The following is a 16,386-nucleotide window of genomic DNA, read 5'->3' as shown; positions in this document are numbered from 1 at the left end:
CACTGTTGAAATGCAAATGGATATGCTGTTGAAAACATTTTTCATATGAACATGGATCTGTGTGAATATTTTCATTGTATATAAACCAGCTAAAATATTTCTCTAAGTGAAATCAACCTTTTTTTTTTTTTTTTTCAAAGAGAAGATACCAACTCAGCAGGGCAATTGCAACGTTTCTATGCCTTGGACCTGTTCCAGCCCCCAAGGGAGGTGGGCAGCCACTCAAACAGCCAGGGCTCTGCTGCTGGTTTCCCTGGCAACAGAGTCCTGTCTCAATCACCCTTGCATTTCATTAATATTTAATCTTAATTTTTTAAACTATAGAATTATTTTTGAATAGTTCAAATAACATATGTTCACTTTAAAAGCAGCAGACTCTTTCTGAGTGTGCATCTGTAGAAATCTATGTCCTCATTCTCCTCAAATGATGGCCCATACTCAGTGCATGCTCTTCTGCTAAAAACACACTTTAGAATTGACCAATGAAATGACATGAAGCCTTTTGTTCACTTGGTTCTCACATAAAAAAGGACGGAAAAGAAGGTTCTGGAGGTAAATATAAGAAAGTGAGCCTTGGTAGCAATTCCATTTCTAGAAAGATGGCTTAAAGAAATAGGTAGAGGGTCATCTGGGTGTCTCAGTCAGTTGAGTGTCCGACTCTTGATTTTGTCTCAGGTCATGAGATGAAGCCCTATATTGACCTCTGAGCTTAGCAGAGTCTGTTTAAGATTCTCTCCCTCTCCCTCTGCCCCTGCCCCCCACACCTGTGCAAGCTCTCTTTCTAAAATAAATAAAATTCAAAGAAACAAGTACACAAGTGAGCAGATAAATGTACAAAAGATGTGCATTCGAGTGTGTTTAAATGCTCAAAAAAGAGGCACTTGGTAAAACAAATTAGGACATATATACCAAAGGAATGCTATAAGGTCATTTAAAATGGTGATATACAGCTACACCTGATAAGGAAAAACCTTTAGGCTGTACAGCTAAGTAAGACAAAAGTGTTCCAGAACAGCACTACACTAGCCAATTCTGGTACCTACCAAAATTGGATCCATTTGTGTCCATACAAATATGTGTGCATTGAGGAAGAGAGAGATCAAAATATCAACAGTGGTGTGGTATCTCTACTGGATTGTTCATTTTTTTATCAATATTATTTAAATTTTTTTTTTTACAATGAGCATGTATTTTTATATTAGGAAAAAAGTGACTTTGAAAAAGTTCTTCTGAACATTTTGTGGATTTAAAAATAGAAACTTGACAAGCAAAGTAACACAAACAAAATATCCCCTGGAATTGAGATTATTGTACAGAATGGTGGACTACCTTAGGAGTTCCTGAGGAAGCTCTGAAGCACCTTTTTGGAATCGTTTTGGGAATCAATTTTGTCTGATCACTGACGATCCCTGAAGTGTGGAGGGGAAAGGGGCTCCTAGTTGAGTGCTGTCACACACATTGCCAACATGTCTAAATGCTTTCTTTCCCAATAATGCATTTCTTTTCAGAATCCTATTTCTACTCAGTAGGTTTGTCCTTCCATCCCCACATTCTCCCATTTCCTCTCAGTGATCCCTCTTCACTGAAAAAGTCTAGAGTCCAAGAAAAGCCACAGCAGACAGCAGAGGGCCTCCGAGTCATCTGTTAAATTCCAGAGGAAGACTTGGGGGACCTGCTGCTGCTTTTCACTCTTCGAGAGACAGGAATTGGGAGAGTCCTGGAGAAAATAAATCACAAGCAAGAAGGGAGATAGGCTGAGGATTAAGATTCTTTTCTCTGCAAAGATGGGTGGCAAAGGGGGCAAGAATTTGTTTTGCTGATTGCTATAGCTTCAGCAACTAAAATATGCTTAACACATAACAGACACTCAGTATTTACTGAATGAACTATACAGACCACACAGAAAGAACACAGACTTCGACTCAGAATCAGAGACTCTGAGAAGCAAACAGATGGAGGGGGGGAGCAGCGAGGAAACACACTTCTGAAGTTTGAATGAAAGATGGAGGCAAATGAAGGCTCCACTCCAAAATGGTTATTTGGAAAAGAGGGTCTAGTTATTTTATATGAAAAGAGAAACATTTAAGTTGAGATCTTTAAGAACAGCATAACCAGTTTGAGATATCTGAGAACCAATAGCAATGTCTACTTTAGATGGAGGCACCTACAATCACCACAGCCAAGGGTGGTCTTTGTAGCAGTCGTGCTACTGAAAACAGCTCAGCTTTCTCTGACACATAGAGAATGTTTAGAAATAACATATAGCTGACATCAAGTTGGGTGAACCAGTGACTCAACTGCAGAAACAGAACTTTAGCAACACCGCTGAAGCCCTCTCCAATCCAATCCCACTGCCTCCCATCCAGAGCTAACTTGTGATCTGAATGTTTTTGACACGCCATTAAAACCATTTTTGGGGGGGGGGGGCACTTTGGTGGCTCAGATGGTTATGGCACCTGCCTTTGGCTCAGGTCATGATCCCAGGGTCATGGGATGGAGCCCCATGTGGGACTCCCTGCTCAGCAAGGAGTCTGCTTCTTCTTCCCCCTCTGCACCTCTCCTACTCATGCTCTAATAAATAAAATCTTTAAAAAAATTTTTTTGGGTAGTGAAACATGAAATTTACCATTTTAACCATTTTTAAGTGTACAGTTCAGTAATGATAAATACATATACACTGCTATTCAACCAATCTCCAGAACCCATCTTTCATCAAAACTGAAATTCTGGGGCAGCCCGGGTGGCTCAGCGGTTTAGTGCCGCCTTCAGCCCAGGACCTGATGCTGGAGACCTGGGATCGAGTCCCACGTCAGGATTCCTGCATGGAGCCTGCTTCTCCCTCTGCCTGTGTCTCTGCCTCTGTCTCTCATGAATAAATAAAATCTTAAAAATAAAAAACAACAACCTGAAATTCTGTACCTACTAACTCCCCATTCTCCCTGCTCTAATTCCTAGTAACCATCATTCTACTTTCTGAATGTGATGACTTTGTATACCTTATACAAGTAGAACCATACAGTATTTGTATGGTTTTATCTCACTTAGCAGAATGTCTTCAGGGCTCATCCGTGTTGTAGCAGGACAGGACTGCCTTCATTTCCAAGGTTGCGTAGTATTCTACTACATGTAAACATACATTCAACTGTCAGTGGACATTTGGGTTGCTTTCCCCATTGGCTATTGTGAATCATGCTGCTATGAATAGGAGTGTACAAATCTCCCTGAGGCCCTGCTTTCAATTCTTTTGGCTAAATACCTAGAGTTGCTAGATCATATAGTAATTCTATTTTTAATTTCTTGGGGATCTGTCATACTGTTTTCCACAGCGACTGCACAAAGGCTCTGACTTCCCCACATTTTCCCCACCACATACTATTTGTTTTTTTTGACAGTAGACATCTTAATAGATGTGAGGTGGTATCACAGAGTAGTTTTGATTTGCATTTCCCTAATGACTACTGATGCTGAACATCTTTTCATGTGTTTCTTGGCCATATGTGTATCTTTTTTAGAGAAATGCCTATTTAAATTCTTTGCCCATTTGTGGGGTGCCTGGGTGGCTCAGTTGGTTAAGTATCTGCCTTCAGCTCAGGTCATGATCTCAGGGTCCAGGGATTGAGCCCCACATTGGGCTCCCTGATCAGCAGAGACTCTGCTTCTCCCTCTCCCTTTGCCCCTCCCGACTGCTCGTGCACTCTCTTGCTATCTCTCTTTCAAATAAATAAAATCTTAAAAAAAAATTGTTTTAAAAGTTTTTACCTTTCATATTTATCTAGAGTTCAATTTTATGATATCTTTATAAATATATTGGTTTTCACTATTAAAAACTCATTATGTTTAAATGACCAATGAAATCATGGGGAAATGATGCTCGGAGTCTCAAATACCCTGCTAAGTGGTTAGTACTTACTCCTTTGCCTAATCTGTCCTGAACCAGAGGAAGATTCTGATTACCAGTGACCTTCAGAGATGTAAGCAACATTCACATAAATGACCATAACTGAGACCTGAGCTTCTTCAAAGCACTGGCGTATATTTAATGCACAATAAAAACAAAGAGATTTTAAACAAAATTTTAAAATTTCTTTACACTTTAAGCAAATCCTGGCAACAGACATTTCCAGACAGTGAAATAAATTTACTTCCATGGAGCAATGGGAGAAAAAGGTGTTATTCTAAAGTAGAACCCTCTTTATATTCCTAGCAACCTGATGGTTGACTACTAGGATGGGGAGAAGTTATAAATTAGTAAAGACAAAAATCTGTCCCCCAGCCAAGAGAACCACCCTTTACTTCTAGTAAAAAAAAGAAAAAATAAGGCCAATAGTTCTTTGATACTTCCTCACTTTATTAAGGTTAACAGGATACTTATACATCTAAACATTTACTGTAGGTATTCAGTGACATTTAAATTCTGAATTACCTTCCCATAATTAAGTTTCTTTAGGCACATTGGTTTGTATTTTATAGAAAACACTTATCTTTAGGTCACAAACAGGAAAGAGTATAATTTGCAAATGTTACAAAGATGATACCAAATCTCAGCTAACCTCTTTCCCAAATTGCAACCACTGTTAGTATTTAATGAAAACAGAGCCCCCAAATAATTGCTTAAACATTATCACTGTATGATTGTGGTGACTAAGAAATCCCTGAAAGAGCAGTAAGCCATGATTACTGGAAAGCTCAGAACACTAGCAAGGCTTAATTGCAAAGTATTTAACAGAAGGCCACAAATTGTGTTTTCTTAAGAGGAGCTAGGAACTATGGATGTCATTTAGTAATGCATTGGAATGGCATTGCCTAGTGCGAGTGTTGCACAAAAACTCCAGGTCACCTCTTCTTTATCATTATTTTGGATAAGCTTCCACAATCATAGCATGGCCCTGTAAAGGGGGGAAAAAAAGAGTTCAATTAGAGCAAGAAAAGGTGATGAATCTAGCCAGTCCTTAGACAAAACAGAAAAACTGGAAAAGTACAGGCTACAGAATTTGATCCTGGCTCTGCCTTTCAAACACTGTGTGATCTTATGGGTGTATGGGGAAGGGGAGGCTGCTACCGGCATCTAGTGGGTAGAGATCATGCTAAACATCCTACAACACAGGATGCTGGGGTCGCTCAGTTGGTTGAGTGTCAGACTCTTGATTTTGGCTTGGGTCACAATCTCAAGATGGTAAGACAAAACCCTGAGTTGGGCTCCACACTTGGTGGGGAGTCTGCTTCTCTCTCTTTTCCTCTGCCCCTCCTGCTGCTCATACTCACTAAAAATAAGTAAATCTTAAAACAAAAACAAACCATCCTACAACACAGAATACAACCCCCTACCACAAAGAATTACCTGGCCCAAAATGTTAACAGAGCCAAAGCTGAGAACCCTATTATAGATCCAAAATACCAGATTCCTCCTCTAATCTAGTTGTTTGTATCATGCATTCGGCTCTTGATAAAACAATGCCAAGTTCAACCTGCTTCCTAAGGTATATTATCTCTCTCCATCACCATACTATAAACCTCTAGAACAATGGTGCTGGGTGGTATTCTTCATCCACAAAAGCATCCAGTATTGTGTTCTACTCTGTGCTAGATGAACTATCAAGGAACACACACTCAAAACCACATGACCCTAACCTATGTGGACTCCCCACTCACCACAGCACTGTGCACTGGTTATCTCCTTCGATTAAGTCTGGCACAGAAAGATAAAAGGGAGGGCTCCAGTCCTAACTATGGTTTTCTGTGGATGAAGTTACATGGACTGAAAAATGCTTTTCATCGTGAAGTCTAAAATGCTGCAACCTACAAATAACTGACCCTTTATTGCTTCAAAGTTTCTGAGGCAAGCCATAAATAAAGGTTTCTAAGTGTAGCCTGTTCAAATTCTCATATACCTTATTTATTCTTTTTTTTTTTTAAGATTTTATTTATCTATCTATGAGAGACAGAGAGAGATATACAGACATAGGCAGAGAAAGAAGCAGGCTCCACGCAGGGAGCCCAATGTGGGACTCGATCCTGGAACCCCAGGATCACACCCTGAGCTAAAAGCAGACACTCAACCGCTGAGCCACCCAGGCGTCCTTTATTCATCTTGATTAGCAACAGAAAGTTTTTATAATCTGGAAGAAAACCATATCTGTTTCCATCAGCGTTGGGGGCGGGGGGGGGAGATTATAATCAGCCCTCCTCCTGGATTTTATTCTCAGAGCGAAATGCTGTAACAGGTAGGAAGCTGTGTCTGTCAAGAAAAAAATGAATTTTCCAATTAAATAAAGTAAGTTTGTTTTCAAGAAAGATAATTTACTTCTTGGAGAGATTTTATAGATAAGGTTTCGTGGTAACTAAATAAATGAGTAAAATTTTATTATTAAAGGAGAAAATATACCAAAATGTTAATAATGATAGTGTCTGCTGAGAGGAATAATAGGTAATTCTAATTATTTTCTATAGATTTTTTGCACTTTTCATAATGAGGATGTATTCCTTTTAAAAATAAAAAACGCAGGGGCACCTGGGTGGCTCAGTTGGCTAAGCATTCAATTCTTGATTTCAGCCAGGTCATGATCTCAGGGTCATGAGATTCAAGCTTCACCTCAGGCTCCACACTCAGTGAGGAGTCTGCTTAGGATTCTCTCTCCCTCCCCCTCTGCTCTTTACCCCCACACTCTGCCATGTGCTCACTCTCAAATAAATAAGGTAAAAATCTTAAAAAAATAAATGATATAAACATCTTAGGAAGAAAAATAACTTAGGTTTAAAAACCATCCTCCTTCCAAAGTACTAACTGAATTAAAGTTGTACCCTCTCCCCCTCAAAATAGGCAGCTTTTTCCCCTAGTTTTCTGTCATCAGAAATATTGCTCTAAAAATGTTTCAAAGTTAACTAAATGAAACATGCTTGAATGAGCTTCTTTTGTTTCCAAGAAAACAACTTTCCAGAAGCGCCTATGAAGCTGCTATGACGTACCTGCCCACCAGCTGCACAGGCAGCCACTAAGCCATACTGGCCTCCCTCCTTCCGTAATCTGTTGGCAGCTGCCATAACCAACCGGCAGCCAGTAGCTCCAAATGGGTGTCCCAGGGACAGCGATCCACCCCAGTTGTTAAACTTCTCCAGAGGAGGTGACCCAACCTGGCTCCCCCAAAAACAAACACAAATATGATGATGAGTTTACTTAAGCATCAGGCTGGGCTCTTACCAACAGGAAGGTAACAGAGACTGAGAGAATGACTAAGACACATCACATATTATTTTACTGTAAAGAAAGAAATTCTAGGTCAATTCTGAAAGCCATGGACCATTTATTTTTCATCTAACATCAGAACTGAATTTCCAAGAACTATTCTTCAACTAAGAAATAAATACATTTAATGAAATATAAAATTCTTTGTAAGGAGCAGGTTTCTCCTTCATAGTTTTATTAGCAGTCAACTAAACTCCAAATATTACAGTGCTTTGGAAATTCAAGTATACTTTTAACCACTTACCTTGGTTTTTCTACCCATGTAGTTTTGTGCAAACCAATCAGAATCCATGGCTTTAAAATTAGCCAAAATCTGACCCTGCAAGGGAAAGAACCTTGTTATTAATGTCCCTTGTCATTAAAGTTAAGCAGATTTTAAAATCAGTTTTCAGTGAAATTTTCCTAAGGAACCATTCTTGCTACTTTTGAAGGGCCTCTAGAGATCATCTCAGAGGTCTGTTTTCAAAACCGTACCACTGGATTACCTCTCTTTTTGCCCCTTCCAACAGTGTAGGTCAGTACTTCAAATATAAAGCTCTCCTTGTGTTTTACTCATTCCCTAAGTCACACCTAGATCTCCCACACAAAAACAGACTACATTTTTTATGATTACAGTCCTATGATATAAATCTTTTAAGTAACTTACTGAGAATGCTTCATGAAATTCAAAAGCATCTATATCATTCAGTGTTAATCCTGCTTTTTCCAGAACCTTTGGAGTGGCATATGTTGGTCTAAAAAGAAGAAAATAAGTAATATGTAAGAATTTTTAACCTAAGAACTCCTTACTCCCCAAGCTGAGTTTTACATAAGGTACTGTAATGCCCTCCACTCATTCTCGGATTCTGCTGCACAAATATTAAGTGTGGGGGCTATGACTGTGAACTAAATGAAGACACAGCCTCTGTCCCTATGAAGTTTATATTCTAGAGTAAGGGATACAGTTAATAAACGAACGATGAAAGAGAAGAACAAACAAATAATGTGAAGAACTAGAAAAACACATGGTGCAAAGGGCAGAACACAGGGAAGAGCATGACTGGTTTGAAGCACATGATGGAGGGGGTAGAGCCATGAGGGAGGAGGAGACAATTCAAATACTAGAGGGCTTTTATAAAAGGCCATTACAGAGACAATACAGCAATATGAAAAAATGCTTATGACATCTTAATTTAAAAATAATACAAGATTGTATATGCATAAGTAGAAATCTATAGGAAAAAATAAAAAAAGAACCCAAACTTTAAAATGATAAGCCAACATAAAGGATTATTTTTAAGAAGCCAACACACACACACACACACACACACACACACACACACACACACGCCCAAAAAAAAATCCAACACACAAAACAATTATGAACTCAAAACTTAATGTACTTTAAAAAAAATCTTAAATTTTGTTAGTTAACACATAGTGGAATATTGGTTTCTGGAGAAGTCAGTGATTCATCACTTACAACACCCCCATCATCCATCTAGCCCAACCCCCGCCCACCTCCCTCCATCAACCCTCTGTCTGTTCTCTATCAGAACTTAATGTATTTTAAAATCTATATAATAATTGTGGGTAACCAAATAACTTTTGATTATAGCCCAAGGATATACACTGCTACCTACCCAAGTAAAAGTTGATCTTTTGGATCTTGAGACACATATACAAAATCCCTAGGTGAAAAATAAAGGAGTTAGCTTCAGTAAGAAAATAAAGAAACCAAGGCAATTTATTTGAACATTTACCTTACCTCAAATACGCCTTGGGCTTATAACCCATGGCCAGAGCTTTTTCCTCTGCCATAATCAGCATTGCAGATGCACCATCGGTCTGAAATGTTAAGCAGAACAATAACATTAAATTTTTCAGCCTTTCTTGAATTTTCTGTACAATCATTTTCTATGCAGTGTTCCTGAATCTACCAACTAATTATACTTACACAGAGATTTTACAAAACAACCCTTTTTCATTTTATCCATCATTAATTCACAATTCAAACCCACACTGACCCATTTTTTTCAAGGAGTAAGGTAGAAAAACCTGTTTAAAAGTACCACAATTTTCTAAATGGACAAAGAGAATAGGTAACGTTAGAAATATGTATTCATAATAAGCTTAAGCCAAAAGATTTTTGCTTTTAGCACAGAAGGTAAGAAACCTTATGAATTAAAACAATTTCTTATTTATTTCTAGATTTTATGGACTTGTTTCTTTTTTTAAAGATTTTATTTATTTATTCATGAAAGACACAGAGAAGAAAGGCAGAGACATAGGCAGAGGGAGAAACAGGCTCCCTGTGGGGAGTCCGATGTGGGACTCCATCTCAGGGCCCCGGGATCACACCCTGAGCCAAAGACAAATGCTCAACCGCTGAGCCATCCAGGCACCCTATGGACTGTTTCTGAGCTGCTTCCTGCTTATGGAAGGAAATACAGGCTTTGAGGTGAGATGGAAGAAGAAACAGGTTGGTAGCTGAGAACATCGGAACCATGGTTTTCCCTCCTTGGACACACCCCACATGCTTTTCCTCAACTGACAATCAAGAAGCTCAGAGAAAGAGCTACCTTTGGAAAAGAGCCCTTTACCATGACTTCAAAAGAAGGGGCTCAAACAAAACAAAACAAAACAAAACAAAACAAAATCCAAAATTTACTACTTGAGAGTTTAGGACATCAAAACAATTTTTACCACATTCTACAGTATTTTTATTTAGTAACCCTGAAGAGACGAAGAAGCTACCACCAACAGAGGGGCCATAAAGCCTGGAAACATAACCTATACACAATAAATGGTTTATGGACATGACATCAATACAATGTGCTATTGTGCAAAGTTGCAATGAATGTAGTGCATTAACATATTCCCCAAAACCCATGTATCTGTTATGTGCTGCCTCTGATGATATGTGTTTCTTACTTTCAGTGAATAAACATACATCTTTAGCATACCCCGAAGTAATCAGGGGGGTTCAGATCTGGTAGGAGTAGAGCCCAGCCCATATGGCTCTATATCATTCAATTCAGTTTTGGAGAAATGATTATTTAACCAGTCCTTCACCACTCAGGTTTAACGGGGTGGTACACCATCCTGTTGGAACCACTCCAGGCACCCTTCCCCTAGCCCAAGGGTGGGCGTTAAGCAGTCACTTAAAGTCAAATATGTCAACATATGCCCATGTTTCCAGACTTTGTGTCCAGGTATGGAAGATATATTGTAAAAGAAACACTGACCAATTGGACTATATCTAGAAGACTGCTCCAAAGTAGCAGAAGAAGAGAAACCACCTCTTATGAACAGAAGCATAATCCATAGGAATGTTTAATTAAGGAGAAGCCAAAAACCCAAGGAAGGATATGAAGCTACATGCAGATGACCAAAACAACCACCACCATAAAATATGAGGGTAGATATATTTATTCCATATGTTTATAGGAAATGCTTATAGAAACTGCTTACAGGAAAATAATTTGAGGGCCAATAGAAAGCATCATTTTTTTTTTTTTTTTTTTTTTAAGATCTGAGTGGGGATGGAGAGAGAGATAAGAGAAAGAAAGAGAAAGGACACACACTTGGGGAGGGACACAGGAAGAGAGAATCTCAAGTAATTCTGGGATGAGCACAGAGTCTGATGCAGGGCTCAATCCCACAACCCTGAGATCAGGATCTGAGCTGAAACCAAGTCAGATGCTTAACCAACTGCATCACCCAGGCACCCTGAAAGCATCATTTTTCTAACATTCAGAGCTAGAAGAGATATCTTGTCACTCTCTCTGCCTAGTTTCTACATCTTATACAACCCAAATTTATATCCTATGCTCCAACCAAGCTTCTCCCCAAAGAAAACCTTGTTCTCATACCTCTTTGCTATTCTTTATACTTAGAATGTATTTATTACACTTCTTGAATTAGCTTGTACCCTTCCTTCAAGATTTGCTGCTCAAATGCTGCCTCCTCTGAGGAGCCTCCCGGGCTCTTCCGGTCTCATGTCTTCTGTTAGCCTATGCTTACTGCTATCTTCTTGCTGCATTACAATCACTGGCCTTTCTATCTCCAGTGCCTAGCATAGCTAATCAAAGTTTTCTGACTAAATGCCTGAAGAGAAAAGCTTTTTGAATCAGAATGGTGGCTGGATCAAGTGACTCCAAAGGCCTTAAAAGCAGAATTCCATTTTTTTAATGATTCCATTTTAATATTTTTATAATAACTATATTTTTATGCTTCTATTCATGATACATAAAAATAGATCTACTTTAGGTTTTTCTGTTGAGACCACAAATGTGAAGGTTACCAGTGAACACATAGAGCACAACATAGTTACCAGGAAAGAAGAATTTGCAGCTGTCACCGTGCCATAGGGCTTGATGAATGCAGGTTTTAGTTTGGCCATTTGCTCCAGAGAAGAAGGACGAATGCCATTATCTTTGGTAACTGTATCTTTTCCTACAAAAAACATGAACTTCTTCAGTCTAAGAAACGATAAGCTTTATATATCTTCTCTAGAGAAACAGGTCCTAAAAATTATGACAAATGAAATGTAAAATGTTATTACTGAAAGTAATATATATACATATATATATTACTGAAAGTCTGTTATAGTTCTCAAGACACTATCAAATTTAAAACTGTACTTTTTTAAAAAAGATTTCATTCTTTTTAATCTCTACGCCCAATGTGAGGCTTGATTGAGAGCCCTGAGATCAAGAGTCACATGCTCTACCAACTGAGCCAGCTAGGCACACTTAAACTATACTCTTAAGACATCTGGGAAATAATATAAATGATCTAACAAAAGAAGAACACCCTACTTTCTTAAGATATTCATTCATGGGGATCCCTGGGTGGCTCAGCGGTTTAGTGCCTGCCTTCAGCCCAGGACATGATCCTAGGGACCCGGGATCGAGTCCCAGCATCGGGATCCCTGCATGGAGCCTGCTTCTCCCTCTGCCTATGTCTCTGCCTCTCTCTGTGTGTCACTCATTAAAATTAAATTAAATTAAATTAAATTAAAATAATAAAATAAAATAAAATTAAAAAAATAGAATAGAATAAAATAAAATATAAAATAAAATAAATAAAATTAATAAATAAAATAAAATAAAATATTCATTCACATTTGGCTATTCTATACAGAAATCATATGAAGGAAGAATTTTTAAAATAGGCATATACATAAGAACTAAAATATAGCAGGAAGACCTAAAAGCAGACTCTTACAAAAACTTTTTTGGGACGCCTGGGTGGCTCAGCGGTTAAGCATCCGCCTTCGGCCCAAGGCATGATCCTGGGGTCCTGGGATCGAGTCCCACATCAGGCTCCCTGCATGGAGCCTGCCTCTTCCTCTGCCTATGTCTCTGCCTCTCTCTGTTTCTCATGAATAACTAACTAAAATCTTAAAAGAAAAAAAAACTTTTTTGAAACACTGACCTACTGTTAACATAAATTGAAACTTGACTCCATGTTTAAGAATGACTATTCTGGAAAAAGAACCAAAATACTTACTGAAAAGTCATTCAGGACTTTTGGAATTTTAGAAGCAATTCAGAACTCTCTAACAAGTGGCACAAAGCATTCTCCTTTACAAAGTTGAGCAAACCATTTTACCTGGTACTTTGAAGGGTACAATATCAGACAGGAGTCCTTCATCCTGTGCCTTCTTGGCAAGGCTGTGCGAGCGCAGTGCGTACTCATCCTGGTCCGCTCGAGAAACAGCAAAGGCAGCGGCTAGCCGGTCTGCAGAGTGGCCCATGGTCTCACTGGTGGAGAACTCAGCCACGGCAGGGAGCTGAGAAAGGAGCCATATAGCATCAGGTATGCTGTCAACAGGTGTTATACCACACCTAGAGTTATCTGAGAAAGTCAATCAAGACCAAGATGGAAGAAGCTTTTTGTGAGCAGGGCATCTCCAAGGAGGGCTCACAAAATCAAATTTTATAACTATAATCTTTTTTTTCCCCATCTTGAGCAAATAATTATCCCTTCCCTGTAATTAACAGAATCTACAACTACTAAAGCATAACTGACCCCATGCTGTCTTACCTAAATCTAGATCTTTGCAGTGGGATGCTTTGGAAACAGATCTTTATATAAGAGTTCACAATCTTACCTCAGGTGACAGGAAATTCAATCTGAATTTTGAGAGTAAAGATAGTCGTTGACCCAGAGTCTTGGCCTTATTGAGATCAAGCATCATTTTCCTCATTTTCCTTGAATGACGAATAGGGACATCAGACATTAACTCTACACCACCTGCCACAACCACATCACACTGCCCAGAAGCGATCAAGCCAACACCTACAGGGTACAGGTGACATGTATATGAACATCTTTTGCAGAAATTAACAGATCACTGATAATTTAAGCTTCTTCATTAAAAAACTGTAGGACAGCATTATATAACATCTATAATTAAGCTTTTCATCTTTTTAAAAATTTTTTTTTTTTTTTTTTTTTTTTTTTTTTTTTAAAGATTTTTAATTTATTTATTCATGAGAGAGAGAGAGAGAGAGAGAGAGGCAGAGACACAGGCAGAGGGAGAAGCAGGCTCCATGCACCGGGAGCCTGACGTGGGATTCGATCCCGGGTCTCCAGGATCGCGCCCTGGGCCAAAGGCAGGCGCTAAACCGCTGCGCCACCCAGGGATCCCTTAAAAATTTTTTTTAAAGATTTGTATTTATTTATTCATGAAAGACACAGGGAGAGAGAGAGAGGCAGAGACACAGGCAGAGAGAGAAGCAGGTTCTATGTAGGGAGCCCAATGCAGGACTTGATCCCGGGACTCCAGGATCATGCCCTGGGCCAAAGGCAGGCGCTAAACCACTGAGCTGCCCAGTCTTCCCCCTCCCCCCTTTTAAAAAATATTTTATTTCTTTATCTGAGAGTGTGCACATGCATGCAAGCAGGATAAGGAGCAGAGAGGGTGTGAGAGAGAGAATCTCCAGCAGACTCCCCACTGAGCACAGAGCCCAATGTGGGGCTTTATCTCACAACCTGAAGATCATGATCGGAACTGAAACCAAGAGTCAGAAGTTTAACCGACGGAGCCACCCAGGTGCCCTGTTTTTCATCTTTTCAAAGGGATTAAGATAACTTTTTTGAATGACTAAACTATATTCAATGCACTAAAGGAAAGACCTGTAGACACCAGCTTCTGGAAATATCCATTGGATCAACTCTCAAACAAATCATATTCTATACCAGAACATTATGAAGATTTTATAAACTCCTAGGTTTAGTTTTCTTTTTTCTTTCTTTCTTTTTTTTTTTTTTTGCCTACAATGGGAATTTCTACTACAAATTTGAGAAAGTCTGGCTTTTGAAGATGTAAGGCAGACCCCCTTCGTGTTTATGGCCACTGGCAAGTATTCTGTTGCTCTATCTGGAAGTTGTCACATGCATCATAGAATGGTGAATACCCCTAATCACGGCCTCTGGCATCATTCTCTGCCACTCATGAGGTAGGCTGCCTGAGCTGGCCTTCGTATTATTAAGAGAGCACACAGTTATGACATCTTTCAGGTTTCCTATCTTTTCACAATAAGGACTGATGCTACAAAATGTCCCATAATATTGCTAAGGTCTTTTAGGAGAATTTGTAACTAATCATAAAAATGCCAGGTGGGGGTAGAAAGGAAAAAGCTATACCTTGTAGCAGTGATTTATTGCTAGGGCCACAATCTTCACAGGGGAGTATCACGTTAGAATTTCCTAACTTTAAAATCTAGCAGATTATAAATTATTCATGCCTCAAACCCAGAAACACCTTCCTAGAGACAATACTTTTCTAGCTGGTAATCCCTGTAGTGGCCAGCCACATTACTGATGGAGAAACTACATGAATGGCTATGTCCCGCAGGTACAGAGAGAAAGAAAAAGGTTGAAAAATACTGTCAAAATAAAAAATGTTAAATGTGACCTTATTTTTAAAAAACGAGTCAAATTTAGAGATCTTTGCTAATCCTTTGCTTCTGTAAAGAGTACTTTTTTATGGGGTGTCTGGTGGTATACTTAGGTGTCCAACTCTTGGGTTCCAGCTCAGGTTGTGATCTCAGGGTCATGGGATCATCCCGTGTCAGATTCTGCACTCAGCATGGGACCTGCTTGAGACTCTCTCCCTATCCCCCTGCCCCTAACCCTGAGTTAGGCTCTCTCTCTCTAAAATAAATAAATAAATCTTCTTTAAAAGTACTGTATGATCATGTAAACAACCAAGTACCTTCCATTTTCAAGTAAACATACCTGTGGTCATGGCTTGGTTGGCAGAGATGCAGGCCATGGTGACAGTGTGAGCAGGAGTCTTATCAGAGAAGCCAGCTCCAAGGGCAGCCTTCAGGAAATACATGAATGAAATGGTCATTTCTAAAGGAAGTACTACCTGTAAATGATGCTTTGAGCACCAGTTCTCTTTGTGGTAAATCAGAAAAACGGTTTGAAGTTAATATTCTATAGAGTAATATACAGAATAAAATTAAACCCATCACAGAAATGGCTTACTCATTTTTCATGTACCATTAATTAACAAACACTGCAAAATTCTTGACAGCCGGTGTCTAGTGTGGTAAACAGGCTACAACACCTTTCTATGAAAGTCACCTAACTTCTTAGTCAAGCATTGCTCCAAGGCTTCAAGGATATCAATATATAATTTGATTTTAATTTAAATTTTCAAATACAGTAATAAACTGTTAAATACACTTGATGTAATGATGAAACATATCATGGAGTAGGATCCCTCACAATCTCTGCTCCTATATCTGCTCCTATAGTCGTAAGAAAGGCTTGGTGGCAAAGCACAAGTCATCAAACCAGAAAGTGATTTTTTTTTTTTTTAAGATTTTATTTATTTGACAAACAGCGAGTAAGCACAAGCAGGGAGAGCAGCAGAGGGAAGAGGAGAAGCAGGCTCCCTGCAGAGCAGAGAGCCCAATGTGGGACTCGATCCCAGGACCCTAGGATCATGACCTGAGCTGAAGGCAAATGCTTAACTGACTGAGCTACCCAGGAGACCCTAGAAAGCGATTTCTAAAGAACTACTCATAAGCAAAATTCCCACTCAGGTCTCTGCCCACTCTCTGCTCATTCCTCTCACTGCCAGTTGGTCTTAGTGACCATCCCATATTTCACACAGCACACTGTAGATCCAATGCAAAGTC

At 39.2% G+C, this 16,386-nt stretch overlaps 1 protein-coding gene across 6 annotated transcripts in view; it reads right to left on the bottom strand.

Moving 5' to 3' along the window:
• Nucleotides 1-4,327: 4,327 nt before the first annotated feature.
• The window catches only part of HADHB (hydroxyacyl-CoA dehydrogenase trifunctional multienzyme complex subunit beta), a 44,294-nt gene continuing 32,235 nt past the window's right edge, over nucleotides 4,328-16,386 (bottom strand). For all 6 annotated transcript variants that reach the window (XM_049095436.1, XM_025454457.3, XM_025454459.3 and 3 more), the window contains 10 exons: nucleotides 15,473-15,560; nucleotides 13,341-13,528; nucleotides 12,839-13,019; nucleotides 11,556-11,677; nucleotides 8,988-9,067; nucleotides 8,863-8,910; nucleotides 7,887-7,974; nucleotides 7,485-7,559; nucleotides 6,964-7,128; nucleotides 4,328-4,886 (listed from right to left, as the gene is read on the bottom strand). In XM_049095436.1, the coding sequence (XP_048951393.1) occupies nucleotides 4,851-4,886; nucleotides 6,964-7,128; nucleotides 7,485-7,559; nucleotides 7,887-7,974; nucleotides 8,863-8,910; nucleotides 8,988-9,067; nucleotides 11,556-11,677; nucleotides 12,839-13,019; nucleotides 13,341-13,528; nucleotides 15,473-15,560 (1,071 nt within the window). In that variant the 3' untranslated portion in view covers nucleotides 4,328-4,850. The remainder of the gene's footprint in view (nucleotides 4,887-6,963; nucleotides 7,129-7,484; nucleotides 7,560-7,886; nucleotides 7,975-8,862; nucleotides 8,911-8,987; nucleotides 9,068-11,555; nucleotides 11,678-12,838; nucleotides 13,020-13,340; nucleotides 13,529-15,472; nucleotides 15,561-16,386) is intronic.

This window comes from Canis lupus, chromosome 17 (genome assembly GCF_003254725.2).
Source record: "Canis lupus dingo isolate Sandy chromosome 17, ASM325472v2, whole genome shotgun sequence".
Taxonomy (NCBI): domain Eukaryota; kingdom Metazoa; phylum Chordata; class Mammalia; order Carnivora; family Canidae; genus Canis; species Canis lupus.
This window is presented reverse-complemented; position numbering and strand designations above follow the sequence as displayed.